The 17,340-nt window shown below is 41.5% G+C and overlaps 1 protein-coding gene across 1 annotated transcript in view; it reads left to right on the top strand.

Moving 5' to 3' along the window:
• The first annotated feature begins 530 nt into the window (after positions 1-530).
• Positions 531-17,340, top strand: part of LOC306917158 (voltage-gated purine nucleotide uniporter SLC17A9-like) — a 36,521-nt gene continuing 19,711 nt past the window's right edge. The window contains exons 1-3 of the mRNA XM_079495291.1: positions 531-788; positions 3,477-3,674; positions 15,924-16,063. Of these exons, the coding sequence (XP_079351417.1) occupies positions 619-788; positions 3,477-3,674; positions 15,924-16,063 (508 nt within the window). The 5' untranslated portion in view covers positions 531-618. The remainder of the gene's footprint in view (positions 789-3,476; positions 3,675-15,923; positions 16,064-17,340) is intronic.

The raw sequence follows: 17,340 nt of genomic DNA, 5'->3' as shown, positions 1-17,340 counted from the left end.
GTCACTATAGTTTTGTGTTGACTTCCTGACTGTCTTGTCTGTGTGTGTGTGTGTGAGTGTGTGTCCTGGTCCTGAAGCGTCCTCTATCGCTGGCCAGGAGAACTGCATGCATGGTGTCTGTCAGAGAGGAGAACTGACACGTGGATTACTCCTCCTCTGAGAGCATCAGGAAAACACACACAGCCCTCTCTCTCTCTCTGAGCCACTCAGTCTAGCTCTGATCTGGACGATATTAGCGTCGTTTCGGATCGGTTCCCCTTTCCTTTCCTTCCCCCCCTCCGTTTACGTTTATTTCACCCCCAACGGTTTTTGTTGACGGTTTAATGGATCCAAGACCAGCGTCGTCCGAAAACAGAAGATGTTGTGTTTGCTGCCGTGTTTTCGCTGCGGTCTGAACAACGTTCAGAAACAGGGGGTTTGCGTTTCGAAACGACACGGCGCTGGTTCACTTTATTTTTCATCGACCGAAGACATCCGATCAGCCCCAGAGAGACTGTTGTGAATAACAACTCTAGGTTTATATATATATATAAAAAAGCCTTATTATATATAGGACTATAGGAGAGAAAGGTGGTGGTGGGGACAAAAACGGCTGCTTAAAAACCTCAACGACGTTGAATGGCAATTCTTCAAAAACATGGAAAGAACTCCTATAGTCCCGACCTGGTCTGTAACAAGGAGAACCTCCACGGACCCCCGGACAATAAGATCAATAAGAACAAGGTCCCCGGACCCCCTCCGGGATGTCCGAACAAGAAGTGGACCGAGCAGAACACCACCTGGCCCAGGTTGGCATTATTAAACATGTTCGTTTTATGTTATAGTCCATAATGTTGTTGCTACACATGTATTAAGGCTAGTTTACTTTGAATTGAAGACTGACTCTCTCTCTCGATCGCTCTCTGTCAAATATTTATAATAGGATGCCTGGAGCGTCATCTATTTACACTTTACAGTAAGCCCTATGGTGTAAACATTGACTATTGTAACGTCATCATGACAGACAGCTATACTGTACACTACAGGAAGTGTTGACTTTGTTTCAACTTTAGAGAGTCCCCCCCCCACCCTTTTCCCTTCCCATACTAGGCATGTTTTTTCTCTCTTTCTTTTGATGATTTCCTGTTTTTTTCATAGAAGTGTGTATATTTGCACGTCTTTTAAATGTTCTGATGAATTGAAAATGGAGGACCCTGCTGTATTGATTGAATATGTATGATTGAAGTATTTATTAACAGTATGCAGAATAATAGGTAGGCTACATTTCAAGCACAACTCAATACAAAAACTGTTAACTGTGGACATGACACCATCAAGCATAATTATGCTTTATGGTGTAATACTTAATTGTTTACAATTACATATTACAGGGTCCACCCTTTTCAATTCATCAGGACATAGAGACGTACAAATATACACTTCTATTATAAAAAGAAAAATAGGAAATCATGTAAGGAGGTAAAAAAGGAAAATAAACATTGACTTTTCGTTTGAAACGTATCCATTCTACATACTGTGAAATAAAAATGTCAATCAATCAAACTTGGCTTAATGTTAAAACAATGTAAAACAGTCGGTGAAACACAGCATATTCCTAATTTCCTAGCTTTGGTGATGTGAAATTGAACAGTTGAGGTGGAATGCATAGCTGTATAGCTCTATAGTCTAAACAGCCCTCAGGCAGAGATTGTCCAATATGGGTCTGTAACTCTGAGAGTGTAAAAATGGAACCAAACGGACCCTGACGGGTCCATTCGGTTCCATTTGTACACTCTCAGAGTTAAATTAACATTGATTTCACAATATAAATTGAGGGTCGCAGAGATAGAAATGCCATTAAATGGGGATCCGTAGACTAATGCATGTCAAACTGCATGGGGGTCGTTGAAATTAAAATGGTTGAGAATCACTGCTAGAGCCATAAAATAAATCTTCTCGTGTGGGGGTCCTTGGCATTATCTCTTCAAAATGGGGGTCCGCGGGCTAATTAGTTTCAATTTGGGGGTCCTTGACATGAAAACGTTTGGGATTCACTGGCCTCTTACTCAAGTATTTATTCAAGTATATATAGCCTAGCATAATTCTGAGGTTTCACTTTACTTGAGTATATATAGCCATTTCAATGCTTTATGATTCTACTACACTACAATCTCAGAGACAAATATTGCATATTTTTTTTGCTCCACTACAAATATTTGAAACCTGTAATGACGGGTGCAGTACTAACAGTGGCGTTTCCAGGAATTACATTTTGGACAGGCAAGATGTGTTAATTGTCGTCTCCCCGTGGCGCACAATCGTAGCACTAAAGGTTTTCAAAGTGATATACCTGCCAGACGAGTAGGATACAAAGGATGAAAGGCTTGCATTTACATTCCAATGGGTCGCGCTCTACCGCGACGGCCAATCAGCTGACCACTAATAGCTCTCATGTCTTGTTTTTGTCCTTTTTTACTCATTGTATGGATTTTGGCCAGGCCAGAAATAGATTTGGACAGGCGGACGCCTGCCCTCGTCTTATTGTAGATACGCCTCTGAGTACTAAGTTCCGACCAGTCATTGGTCCGACAAACGACAACCTACCTCAAACACTAACCAGAGTGTAGAGTAGGAGAGTACTAGCGACACGCTTTGATCTTGCGATCTAAGCGTGTGCCTATGGGCTATAGTTCCAAATTAAACTTTACATTTACTTTGGTCCTTTAAAATTGTGTTTGCCTGAATACATGATACTTGTAACAGAGCATTTCCACATAGCGTTATTGCAACGTTTACTTAAGTAGAAGTAGTAAAAGTAGCACCATTGCCCACGCCTGACGCCTGAACGTTTGGAGTCTTAAATGGATGTCGTGAGAAGTTGAGAACTGAGCGGAATGCCTAAACTCAATTTAGCTGGCATGTCTTTACTGGTTAGTAATGAGAGAAATACATCAAAGTGTCATATGAATGCTAAGGAAAAAGTTCAGGTTCAGTTTCACCATGATCAGTTGATTGCACGCACGCACGCACACACGCACGCACGCACGCACGCACTTAGAAAAATAATCACCTGAAGAGAATTTCTTGACAGAAAGTAGCTCATAACATGTCTACAGTGTTTTTTTTATGAAACAAAAGCTCGGCAGATTGAAAGAGGATAATTCAAGCTTGGCCTAGAGCTGCAATGTTGGGTGAGATTAACGTTGTTTAATACAAGCAGATCGCAAACGCAAATTGGATGAGTGGGGAGTCAATGGAGGGTATTGCAACTCTAGATTCATCCCATTTTTATAAAAGGTGTGCTGCAGAAAAAGAAAAAAAAAGTATGCAATTTATTGTAATTGTTGTTATTGCAATTTACGAGCTGCGTTCGCTTCCCGCGCTTGCGCGTCTTACTTGTAATAACAGTAATGATCAATATAATGTGACCAACCCACTAACTACTGTAACTGTATTGTAACTGTAACTGTAACTGTACTGTCTGTGGTGTGCTGCAGACCCGTGGCTCGGATCTGGACGGCCGTGCTGCTGCTGGGCACCTGTCTGCTGTACTGCGCCCGCGTGGCCATGCCCATCTGCGCCGTCAGCATGGCACAGCAGTTCCACTGGACCAAGAGGGAGCAGGGCATGGTGCTGGGCAGCTTCTTCTGGGGCTACTGCTTCACGCAGGTCCTGGGGGGCTACGTCGCTGACAGGTAAGGGACAAACACAAAAAATATTCCACACCTGTCTGAACTGAGCGGTTGCAACTATACATTCATTGTTATTAGGCATGTAATGATTCACTCAACTCACGATACGATTTGTATCACGATATGAGGTTCACGATACGATTTGTTACGATATTTTAAACAAAAAACATTTTCCAGAAAAATTACCGTTTTATTTTATTTTATATAATGTATCTTCCCTTTATCTTTTTTTAACTACATTGCAAAAGAAGTAGCATTACTTTTGACAGTGCAGAAACATAATTGCCTTCCTTGATGAGCATCAACGACCATCATCACCTGGGCACAGTCACAGACACACACAGCTCCCCTCTACAGTCACAGACAGCTCCCCTCTACAGTCACAGACACACACAGCTCCCCTCTACAGTTACAGACAGCTCCCCTCTACAGTCACAGACACACACAGCTCCCCTCTACAGTCACAGACACACACAGCTCCCCTCTACAGTCACAGACACACAGGGCTCCCCTCTACAGTCACAGACACACACAGCTCCCCTCTACAGTCACAGACACACACGGCTCCCCTCTACAGTCACAGACACACACAGCTCCCCTCTACAGTCACAGACAGCTCCCCTCTACAGTCACAGACACACACAGCTCCCCTCTACAGTCACAGACAGCTCCCCTCTACAGTCACAGACACACACAGCTCCCCTCTACAGTCACAGACACACACAGCTCCCCTATACAGTCACAGACACACACAGCTCCCCTCTACAGTCATAGACACACACAGCTCCCCTCTACAGTCACAGACACACACAGCTCCCCTCTACAGTCACAGACACACACAGCTCCCCTCTACAGTCATAGACACACACAGCTCCCCTCTACAGTCACAGACACACACAGCTCCCCTCTACAGTCACAGACACACAGGGCTCCCCTCTACAGTCACAGACACACAGATCCCCTCTACAGTCACAGACAGCAGTCATAGACACACACAGCTCCCCTCTACAGTCACAGACACACACAGCTCCCCTCTACAGTCACAGACACACAGGGCTCCCCTCTACAGTCACAGACACACAGATCCCCTCTACAGTCACAGACAGCAGTCATAGACACACACAGCTCCCCTCTACAGTCACAGACACACACAGCTCCCCTCTACAGTCACAGACACACACAGCTCCCCTCTACAGTCACAGACACACAGGGCTCCCCTCTACAGTGCTCTACTACTGAAAGTGACTAATTTCTCTCCAAAAGCACTTGAATATGATGGAATATGACTAAAGCTCACATTTCACATCACACACCATAATTCACTAGCCTCCCCTAAAAAAAAAATAAAATAAAAATAATCGTTTTTTATTTCAATAAATCGATTCATATCGTCGGGATTAATATCGATATACGATATATCGTTACATGCCTAATTGTTATGTATGGAAACAACAGTCTTGGAGAGGAAACGGCTGGAAAGGGTGGTACGCACAGCTTCAAAAATCATTGGCCTCGACCTCCCATCTGTCTCCTCTACAGTTGGAGGCCATCAATATTGTCCTTTTCTTTTTGCTGAGGTTTGCGTGATCTGCGCAAAAGGACAGTTAACACATTTTGGGCGGGAACCCCTTTTGGTGTTTTAAACATTGTTATAATTTAGCTATTGAAAAATAGCAGATCTACAAGCTCATAGCGCACCACCGAGTGGCGCGCTACGAGCTTGTAGGTCTGCTATTTTTGAAAAAAAATCGTGAAAATATTTATTTCAGAAAACTGGAGGATTTAGAAGGATTTAAAAAAAAAATTGAGGTCAGGCCTAAATGGGTCAAATGATAAGGGACAATATCGGTGGCTTATATTAGGGGAAATAGCCAATAATGCACTTTTGCACAAAATAACACCTGGACCTCTTTGGTGGGGACGTAACAACTACAAATAAAGGTAAGAAAGCCTTCTAGCATGGAATTCTCCTTTTAAGTAAGTTACAAGGCAGGTGAAAAATGCATCAGCTACAACAGTCTAAAAAATACCACGTTAAAGGCTCAGGGCAGTATTATGCGTGTCTTAAGTACCAGGTCTTATTACTTAACTTAAGACCTGGAGGCGTGATCAATGCCATTTGGCTATACTGAGTGGCCAAACAGCATTGACCACGCCTCCAGGTCTTAAGTTAAGTCATAAGACCTGGTACTTAAGACACGCATAATACTGCCCTCAGTGTCAAGACCCATTTTAGACCTGAGGTCGCATCAGTGTCGCCTTATAGCTTTTAACCACTTTGACCATTATTTTTAAGCTTTTAGCTGTTGAAAAATAGCAGATCTACAAGCTCATAGCGCGGCACTCGGTGCCGCGCTATGAGCTTGTAGATCTGAAACTAGGGTTTTTTTTACCCCAGGGGCTCACTGGGGACAGGGAGGAACTCCTTATATGGTCAGCACACTGTATAGTAGGGAGGATTATCCAGAAAAAAAGAAAAAATAAGTGATATTTGAATTAAGTCAAATCACTGAATATACCTTTAAATAACAATCTAATAATCTCCAAAACTACCTAAAGCGCAAATAGCTCGAGTGCAAACTGCAAAACGTGAAAAATGCCAATACATAAACGGAAGATATATTAGATTCCATGTCAGAATGTGCAACTTCTGTGGCACTGCATGAGAATATGTTGGCATACAGAAAATACTGCATAAATTAATGAATTCAATGAACGTGCGTTGCTGAACATTAAACAATTAATCTGCCAGAGGCTGCTTTGTCACAATCATAATATTTGCAATAGTTTCTGGATCCGGTTTTATCCGGTTTGGATCCGGTTTTATCTACAAGGACTGTCTTCACGTCTGATATACAATTACTAAACCGGATTTTTAATTTCAAGGACCACCTTACCTCTCTCTGAGACTGTACAAATGGAACCAAATGGACCCTCATGGGTCCATTCCGGGTTCATGAACCGGTCGGGAGCGGATGATATCGCTACGTCATGTTGTAGTGTTGTTTTGTAGTCATCAGGATGATATCGCTACGTCATGTTGTAGTGTTGTTTTGTAGTCATCAGGATGATATCGCTACGTCATGTTGTAGTGTTGTTTTGTAGTCATGAGGATGATATCGCTACGTCATGTTGTAGTGTTGTTTTGTAGTCATCAGGATGATATCGCTACGTCATGTTGTAGTGTTGTTTTGTAGTCATCAGGATGATATCGCTACGTCATGTTGTAGTGTTGTTTTGTAGTCATCAGGATGATATCGCTACGTCATGTTGTAGTGTTGTTTTGTAGTCATTAGGATGATATCGCTACGTCATGTTGTAGTGTTGTTTTGTAGTCATTAGGATGATATCGCTACGTCATGTTGTAGTGTTGTTTTGTAGTCGTCAGGATGATATCGCTACGTCATGTTGTAGTGTTGTTTTGTAGTCATTAGGATGATATCGCTACGTCATGTTGTAGTGTTGTTTTGTAGTCATCAGGATGATATCGCTACGTCATGTTGTAGTGTTGTTTTGTAGTCGTCAGGATGATATCGCTACGTCATGTTGTAGTGTTGTTTTGTAGTCATCAGGATGATATCGCTACGTCATGTTGTAGTGTTGTTTTGTAGTCGTCAGGATGATATCGCTACGTCATGTTGTAGTGTTGTTTTGTAGTCGTCAGGATGATATCGCTACGTCATGTTTTAGTGTTGTTTTGTAGTCGTCAGGATGATATCGCTACGTCATGTTGTAGTGTTGTTTTGTAGTCATCAGGATGATATCGCTACGTCATGTTGTAGTGTTGTTTTGTAGTCATCAGGATGATATCGCTACGTCATGTTGTAGTGTTGTTTTGTATTCATCAGGATGATATCGCTACGTCATGTTGTAGTGTTGTTTTGTAGTCATCAGGATGATATCGCTACGTCATGTTGTAGTGTTGTTTTGTAGTCATCAGGATGATATCGCTACGTCATGTTGTAGTGTTGTTTTGTAGTCATCAGGATGATATCGCTACGTCATGTTGTAGTGTTGTTTTGTAGGCATCAGGATGATATCGCTACGTCATGTTGTAGTGTTGTTTTGTAGTCATCAGGATGATATCGCTACGTCATGTTGTAGTGTTGTTTTGTATTCATCAGGATGATATCGCTACGTCATGTTGTAGTGTTGTTTTGTAGTCATCAGGATGATATCGCTACGTCATGTTGTAGTGTTGTTTTGTAGTCATTAGGATGATATCGCTACGTCATGTTGTAGTGTTGTTTTGTAGTCATTAGGATGATATCGCTACGTCATGTTGTAGTGTTGTTTTGTAGTCATCAATCTTCCGAAACTTCTTTTTCCCCCTTTCTCAATAAAAGCCACAGGCTACGAGAGCTTTTATTGTTATTCTTCTGGTTTGAGGGAAAAGGAAGTTCCGTCTGATTGTTCCTGCCTGATGACTACAAAACAATACTACAACATGACGTACGTAGCGATATCATCCTGATGACTACAAAACAATACTACAACATGACGTACGTAGCGATATCATCCTGATGACTACAAAACAATACTACAACATGACGTAGCGATATCATCCTGATGACTACAAAACAATACTACAACATGACGTACGTAGCGATATCATCCTGATGACTACAAAACAATACTACAACATGACGTACGTAGCGATATCATCCTGATGACTACAAAACAATACTACAACATGACGTATGTAGCGATATCATCCTGATGACTACAAAACAATACTACAACATGACGTATGTAGCGATATCATCATGATGACTACAAAACAATACTACAACATGACGTACGTAGCGATATCATCCTGATGACTACAAAACAATACTACAACATGACGTACGTAGCGATATCATCCTGATGACTACAAAACAATACTACAACATGACGTACGTAGCGATATCATCCTGATGACTACAAAACAATACTACAACATGACGTACGTAGCGATATCATCCTGATGACTACAAAACAATACTACAACATGACGTACGTAGCGATATCATCCTGATGACTACAAAACAATACTACAACATGACGTACGTAGCGATATCATCCTGATGACTACAAAACAATACTACAACATGACGTATGTAGCGATATCATCCTGATGACTACAAAACAATACTACAACATGACGTACGTAGCGATAGCATCCTGATGACTACAAAACAATACTACAACATGACGTACGTAGCGATATCATCCTGATGACTACAAAACAATACTACAACATGACGTATGTAGCGATATCATCCTGATGACTACAAAACAATACTACAACATGACGTATGTAGCGATATCATCCTGATGACTACAAAACAATACTACAACATGACATACGTAGTGATATCATCCTGATGACTACAAAACAATACTACAACATGACGTACGTAGCTATATCATCCTGATGACTACAAAACAATACTACAACATGACGTATGTAGCGATATCATCCTGATGACTACAAAACAATACTACAACATGACGTATGTAGCGATATCATCCTGCTGACTACAAAACAATACTACAACATGACGTACGTAGCGATATCATCCTGATGACTACAAAACAATACTACAACATGACGTACGTAGCTATATCATCCTGATGACTACAAACCTATACTACAACATGACGTACGTAGCGATATCATCCTGATGACTACAAAACAATACTACAACATGACGTACGTAGCGATATCATCCTGATGACTACAAAACAATACTACAACATGACGTATGTAGCGATATCATCCTGATGACTACAAAACAATACTACAACATGACGTACGTAGCGATATCATCCTGATGACTACAAAACAATACTACAACATGACGTACCTAGCGATATCATCCTGATGACTACAAAACAATACTACAACATGACGTACGTAGCGATATCATCCTGATGACTACAAAACAATACTACAACATGACGTACGTAGCGATATCATCCTGATGACTACAAAACAATACTACAACATGACGTACCTAGCGATATCATCCTGATGACTACAAAACAATACTGCAACATGACGTACGTAGCGATATCATCCTGATGACTACAAAACAATACTGCAACATGACGTACGTAGCGATATCATCCTGATGACTACAAAACAATACTACAACATGACGTACCTAGCGATATCATCCTGATGACTACAAAACAATACTACAACATGACGTGCGTAGCGATATCATCCTGATGACTACAAAACAATACTACAACATGACGTACGTAGCGATATCATCCTGATGACTACAAAACAATACTACAACATGACGTACGTAGCGATATCATCCTGATGACTACAAAACAATACTACAACATGACGTACGTAGCGATATCATCCTGATGACTACAAAACAATACTACAACATGACATACGTAGCGATATCATCCTGATGACTACAAAACAATACTACAACATGACGTACGTAGCGATATCATCCTGATGACTACAAAACAATACTACAACATGACGTACGTAGCGATATCATCCTGATGACTACAAAACAAGACTACAACATGACGTAGCGATATCATCCTGATGACTACAAAACAATACTACAACATGACGTACGTAGCGATATCATCCTGATGACTACAAAACAATACTACAACATGACGTACGTAGCGATATCATCCTGATGACTACAAAACAAGACTACAACATGACGTAGCGATATCCTGATGACTACAAAACAATACTACAACATGACGTAGCAATATCATCCTGATGACTACAAAACAATACTACAACATGACGTACGTAGCGATATCATCCTGATGACTACAAAACAATACTACAACATGACGTACGTAGCGATATCATCCTGATGACTACAAAACAAGACTACAACATGACGTAGCGATATCCTGATGACTACAAAACAATACTACAACATGACGTAGCGATATCATCCTGATGACTACAAAACAATACTACAACATGACGTAGCGATATCATCCTGATGACTACACAACAATACTACAACATGACGTAGCGATATCATCCTGATGACTACAAAACAATACTACAACATGACGCAGCGATATCATCCTGACGACTACAAAACAATACTACAACATGACGTACGTAGCGATATCATCCTGATGACTACAAAACAATACTACAACATGACGTACGTAGCGATATCATCCTGACGTCTACAAAACAATACTACAACATGACGTACGTAGCGATATCATCCTGATGACTACAAAACAATACTACAACATGACGTACCTAGCGATATCATCCTGATGACTACAAAACAATACTGCAACATGACGTACGTAGCGATATCATCCTGATGACTACAAAACAATACTGCAACATGACGTACGTAGCGATATCATCCTGATGACTACAAAACAATACTACAACATGACGTACCTAGCGATATCATCCTGATGACTACAAAACAATACTACAACATGACGTGCGTAGCGATATCATCCTGATGACTACAAAACAATACTACAACATGACGTACGTAGCGATATCATCCTGATGACTACAAAACAATACTACAACATGACGTACGTAGCGATATCATCCTGATGACTACAAAACAATACTACAACATGACGTACGTAGCGATATCATCCTGATGACTACAAAACAATACTACAACATGACATACGTAGCGATATCATCCTGATGACTACAAAACAATACTACAACATGACGTACGTAGCGATATCATCCTGATGACTACAAAACAATACTACAACATGACGTACGTAGCGATATCATCCTGATGACTACAAAACAAGACTACAACATGACGTAGCGATATCATCCTGATGACTACAAAACAATACTACAACATGACGTACGTAGCGATATCATCCTGATGACTACAAAACAATACTACAACATGACGTACGTAGCGATATCATCCTGATGACTACAAAACAAGACTACAACATGACGTAGCGATATCCTGATGACTACAAAACAATACTACAACATGACGTAGCAATATCATCCTGATGACTACAAAACAATACTACAACATGACGTACGTAGCGATATCATCCTGATGACTACAAAACAATACTACAACATGACGTACGTAGCGATATCATCCTGATGACTACAAAACAAGACTACAACATGACGTAGCGATATCCTGATGACTACAAAACAATACTACAACATGACGTAGCGATATCATCCTGATGACTACAAAACAATACTACAACATGACGTAGCGATATCATCCTGATGACTACACAACAATACTACAACATGACGTAGCGATATCATCCTGATGACTACAAAACAATACTACAACATGACGCAGCGATATCATCCTGACGACTACAAAACAATACTACAACATGACGTACGTAGCGATATCATCCTGATGACTACAAAACAATACTACAACATGACGTACGTAGCGATATCATCCTGACGTCTACAAAACAATACTACAACATGACGTACGTAGCGATATCATCCTGACGTCTACAAAACAATACTACAACATGACGTAACAATATCATCCAGACCGGTTTACACGGCACTTTTGGAACAGAGACCAGGCTTTCCTCCGAGGTGGAAAGCCTGGTGAGGCGAGGTTACAGAGTTATAGACCCATAAGGTTCCATTTGTGCATGCACTCTCAGAGTTAGGCATGTAAGGGTCCATTTGGTTCCATTTTGTACCCTCTCGGAGTTACATACATGTAGGCCTAAGGGTCCATTTGGTTCCATTTGTACACTCTCAGAGTTACAGACCCATAAGGTTCCATATTTTGTAAGCTCTCAGAGTTACAGACCCATAAGGGTCCATTTGGTTCCATTTGTACACTCAGAGTTACAGACCCATAAGGTTCCATTTGTACACTCTCAGAGTTACAGACCCATAAGGTTCCATTTGTACACTCTCAGAGTTACAGACCCATAAGGTTCCATTTGTACACTCTCAGAGTTACAGACCCATAAGGTTCCATTTGTACACTCTCAGAGTTACAGACCCATAAGGTTCCATTTGTACGCTCTCAGAGTTACAGACCCATAAGGTTCCATTTGGTTCCATTTGTACACTCTCAGAGTTACAGACCCATAAGGGTCCATTTGTACACTCTCAGAGTGTACCCCCGTCCGGTGATACGAAGCGGCTTGGACTCCTCATGCATGGAAGGAAGCATGAGGTCAGTCCGTTGCTCTCCCCAGGTTGGCAGAGGGAGTGTTAGAGCCCAGGATTACATTAGAATTAGATGATTGACACTGGGTGAAAATATAGGTTACAAAATCGTGGGATAAAAAATTAGGGGAAAAAAAAGAGGTGATATTTTCACCATCACAAGCAGATGTCTAGTTTGTTTGACATGGTCATTGATCGTGCTTGCACAATGCTGCCTGCTTGTTAATGGCGTGAGTGGTATACCTTGTGCGTCACCACTCGGCTTTGTTTGTTCAGTTCTGTTTCACATGCAAAGTAATAAGATATCCTAATCGAATGTAAATAAGAAAGTACAATAGAAGTAATAAGATATCCTAATCTAACGAGGATGTGTTTGTTATGTTAGCATGTCGTCTAGATCAGGGGTTCTCAACCCGTGGGTCGTGACCCCTCGGGGGGGTCGCCAAATTATTGTAGGGGGTCCCCAAATTATGATTAAAAAAAAAAATAGATTTGTTTTTAAATTTTATTTTCACGATTTTTCAAAAATAGCAGACCTACAAGCTCGTAGCGCGCCACTCGGTGGGGCGCTATGAGCTTGTAGATCTGCTATTTTTCAATAGCTAAATTATAACAATGCTTAAAACACCAAAAGGGGTTCCCGCCCAAAATGGTTTAAGGTTATTGTAGCAGTCAATTTATATTGGGGGTCGGGAGGGGGCGGGGCGGGGGTCCCGAGACATTGCCAAAGCATTTCCGGGGGTCCCCGGCCAAAAACGTTGAGAACCCCTGGTCTAGATGTCCCATGGGTGATCGATCGTCATCACCACGGCCTTTTAAATAGATGGGTTTGGGGTTTTTTTGCGAACAGAATACTAAATATGAATTATGTGTCATTTAGTCTCATCTAGTGTCCCTATTCCTCTTTGGCATTTCATGATAGGCAAACATTGGGCAAAAACAGCAGCTACAAGCTCACAACCAGTGTTGTTTTTTATTTTAGTTTCAGTCATAGTCTCTTGAATAGTATCTGATGCTTAGTCCAGTTTCCCTGGGTAAATATAGTAACTTTGCTTTGCTTTGCGTTGCGACTATTTGTGGCTATTGTCGGCATGCAACCACGCGTTAAAAATGACTTATAACTGGATCTCTTGTCTCTTGGTCCCTCACTAACTTTTTTGTCTAGTTTTGATTTGACGACGAAATTGTCAGTATATTTAGTCTTACTTTTAGTCATCATAGCTTAGTTTTCATGTAGTTTCCATTTAGTTTTCGTCAGTGGAAAAAGGTCGTAGACGAACATTTTTCATCTTAGTTGTAGTCAACGCTGCATGGACACTGTGTAGAAACATGCATGACAATAATAACATACAACAGAACAGGTTGAATAGTCGGTACTTTGGTCTGAATGGACATGTGATAATTGACGTCAAACCAGTTTGTCAAGGGAAAAAAATACAAAGCAGCACAAGTCATGTCTCATTTTGACCACGTGAACTCTTAACTGGCTATTACGGGCATGTAAGGCCAACATTTGTCAGAAAGCAGACCATAATACCAGCTCAACAACAACAGGATGCACTGTGAGCTTTGGAATGGAGGGGAAAAGGATGGAGGGCCAAGTATAGATCCATGGGGAACACCGTCAAATCTGAATCCCATGCCCCCCCCCCCCCCCACCGCCTTTCCCCCTTACTGTAAATGTTTTTCTTTTCCCTTTTCACCTCCTTACATGATTTCCTGTTTTTTTCTATACACATATATATATATTTGTAATGTATCTAAATGTTCTGATGAATTGAAAAAGGTGGACCCTGTTGTAAACAAGTGTAGTGCTTTATCAGTGTGTCGTCCACAGTAACAGTCTGTTGTATTGAGTTGTGCTTTCATGTGAAATGTACCCATTCTGCAAACTGTTAACAGATACTGTTAACAAATACTTCAATCAATCAATCAATCAATCAATCAAACCATGGATTCAAGTGGTTAACCAATGAGAGAGACCTCTTCTAGAGAGTTCAAAGTTCAACTGCACGGTGATGTAACAGCCTCTCCAAAAGTCACAAGAGTGTGCAAACATTTGACTGCATTGGAGCTCAGTGTTATTTCGTCGACTAAAACTATGACGGAATCTAAATAAAAGCTAAGCTATGATGACTGAAACTATGGCTAAATACAAGACAATTTCGTCAACAAATAAAAACTAGACTGAGGGACTAGTGGAGAAGAGATCCAGTAGGACTAAAAGTGCAGTGCTGTGCAAATAGCCGATCTACAAGCTCACAACACGCCGCAGCACGACGATGTCGTGAGCTTGTAGCTTGGATATTTTCGGCCCGCAGCCAAATATAAAATCAGGCCTTTGCGACGACACCGTCATGGTCGTAAAGGCCTGACACCCTAACTCTAACACCCATTCTGGGCGGGAACCCCTTTTGGTGTTTTAAGCATTATGTTATGCTTTAGCTGTTGTAAAATAGCAGATCTACAAGCTCATAGCGCGGCACTACAAGCTTGTAGGTCTGCTATTTTTGAAAAAATGTGAAAAAAAAAAAAAATGTGGCGCAAATCTTTGAATATATATTCTTTCAGAGTGAACGTTTTTAACTCAAATCTTTGCTTCTGCGGGGTCCCTGGAACAACATATTTTCAGATAGGGGTCGGCGGCCATTTACATATAATTCTGGCGGTCCTTTGACATGAAAATGTTTGAGAACGACTGACATGGTTTTTCAGAAAACTGTCAGTTTTTAGAAGACATTTGTAGAATCGTCCTCAAATCTAAATGGGTTAACTGTTGCTGTCGTCCTCAATCATCGACTGTGGCTCAAGAGGTAGAGCAGGTCGTCCAATGATCCATGGGTCGGCGGTTCGAATCCCGGCTCCTCCTGTCTACATGTCGAAGTGTCCTTGGGCAAGACACTGAACCCCAAATTGCTCCCGATGTGCTAGTTGGTGCCTTGCATGGTTTCCGCTGCAATCGGTGTATGAATGTGTGTGTGAATGGGTGAATGTAATTTCACAATCTATGTAAAGCGCCTTGGATAAAGGCGCTATATAAATGCACCATTTACCATTTACCATTTATCATCCAGGGTGGGAGGGGAGAAGGTGCTCCTGCTGTCCGCCGCCGCCTGGGGGGCGATGACGGCCTTCACCCCCGTCCTGGCACACCTCTGCTCCCAGCCCATCTTCTCCATGACGCTGTCCCGGTTCCTCATGGGCCTGCTGCAAGGTGAGGACCATTAGGCTGAGCTCACACCTTTTAGACACACGCAAGACACACTTGTCTTCTGTGTGTCATTGCTCCATTACCTCTCTTATGCTGTGTAATGTGTTGACATGCTCTGAATGAAGAAATAACACTAATACCATATGTCATATTAACCATGTTTATCAAAACGGTTTTAGAATAACACAGATTGCTCCAGCACCTTCCTCTTTCCACTGCTGATCATGTCCAGCGCATGTAAGAATTAAGCAATATCGGCAAGTTAGCTGACGCGCGACGGGGTGTTTAAAAAAAAGTGTTTATGTTTGACACATGCTGCATAGACGCGTCACCATGGGAACCAATGTCGCCGTCGCCGACGGCTGTTTGCTTAACGATTTTGACAGCTACGGTGACGGCGTCATAGCCGCCGTACTTCCGCATAGCGTCGCCGTCCTGAAACAGTCGTTGCTTAAAGTCCCTATTGTTGCATGGCTGTTGCATGGCTGTTGCATGGCTGTCTTCTGCCCTCCCCCCAATGCAACAAGGTTGTGTCTTCAAACCACGTGACTCCCATTGGAAATGCATTGAGGCGGCCATGATGACACACAGAACACACAGGACACAAGTGTGTCTTGCGTGTGTCTCAGGTGTGAGGCCTGACTCACACCTTCACAACAGATTGATGTATAGCTGATGCATGAGACTTATTGACTGATACAAGCTCACAATGCATTTCCAATGGGAGTCACATGGTTTGACACAACATTTGTGTTGTATGAGGGGGTGGGGGGGGCAGTCGAAACACAGCCCGAAAGCCGTACAACACAAATGTTGACTTCCATTGGAAATGCATTGGGGCAAGATGTAAACAAACCCTTTCTTTACATCTAGCATGCACAAGTAAGACGCGTGAACGCGGGAAGCGAACGCAGCTCGTCAAAATTGCAATAACAACAATTAGAATAAATTACATACTTTTTTAAGGGTTTTTTTAAGATTGTTTTAGTGTGTGTGCGTGCGTGCGTGTGTGTTTTTTTAAGTTTTCTTTAAGTTTTTTCTTTTTATGTTAAGTTTTGTGTGTGTGAACAACATATTTTCAGATGGGGGTCGGCGGCCATACATATATTTTTGGTGGTCCTTGACATGAAACATGGGTTTTTCAGAAAACTGTTTATGATTAGAAGGCTTGTAGAATCGGCCTCAGGTCTAAATTGGTTAACCCATTTTGGGCGGGAACCCCTTTTGGTGTTTTCAGCATTATGTTATACTTTAGCTATTGAAAAATAGCAGATCTACAA

Source organism: Electrona antarctica (genome assembly GCF_951216825.1).
Source record: "Electrona antarctica genome assembly, chromosome: 2".
NCBI lineage: Eukaryota > Metazoa > Chordata > Actinopteri > Myctophiformes > Myctophidae > Electrona > Electrona antarctica.
Note: the sequence above shows the minus strand (reverse complement) of the source record. Positions and strands in the feature narration are given on the sequence as shown.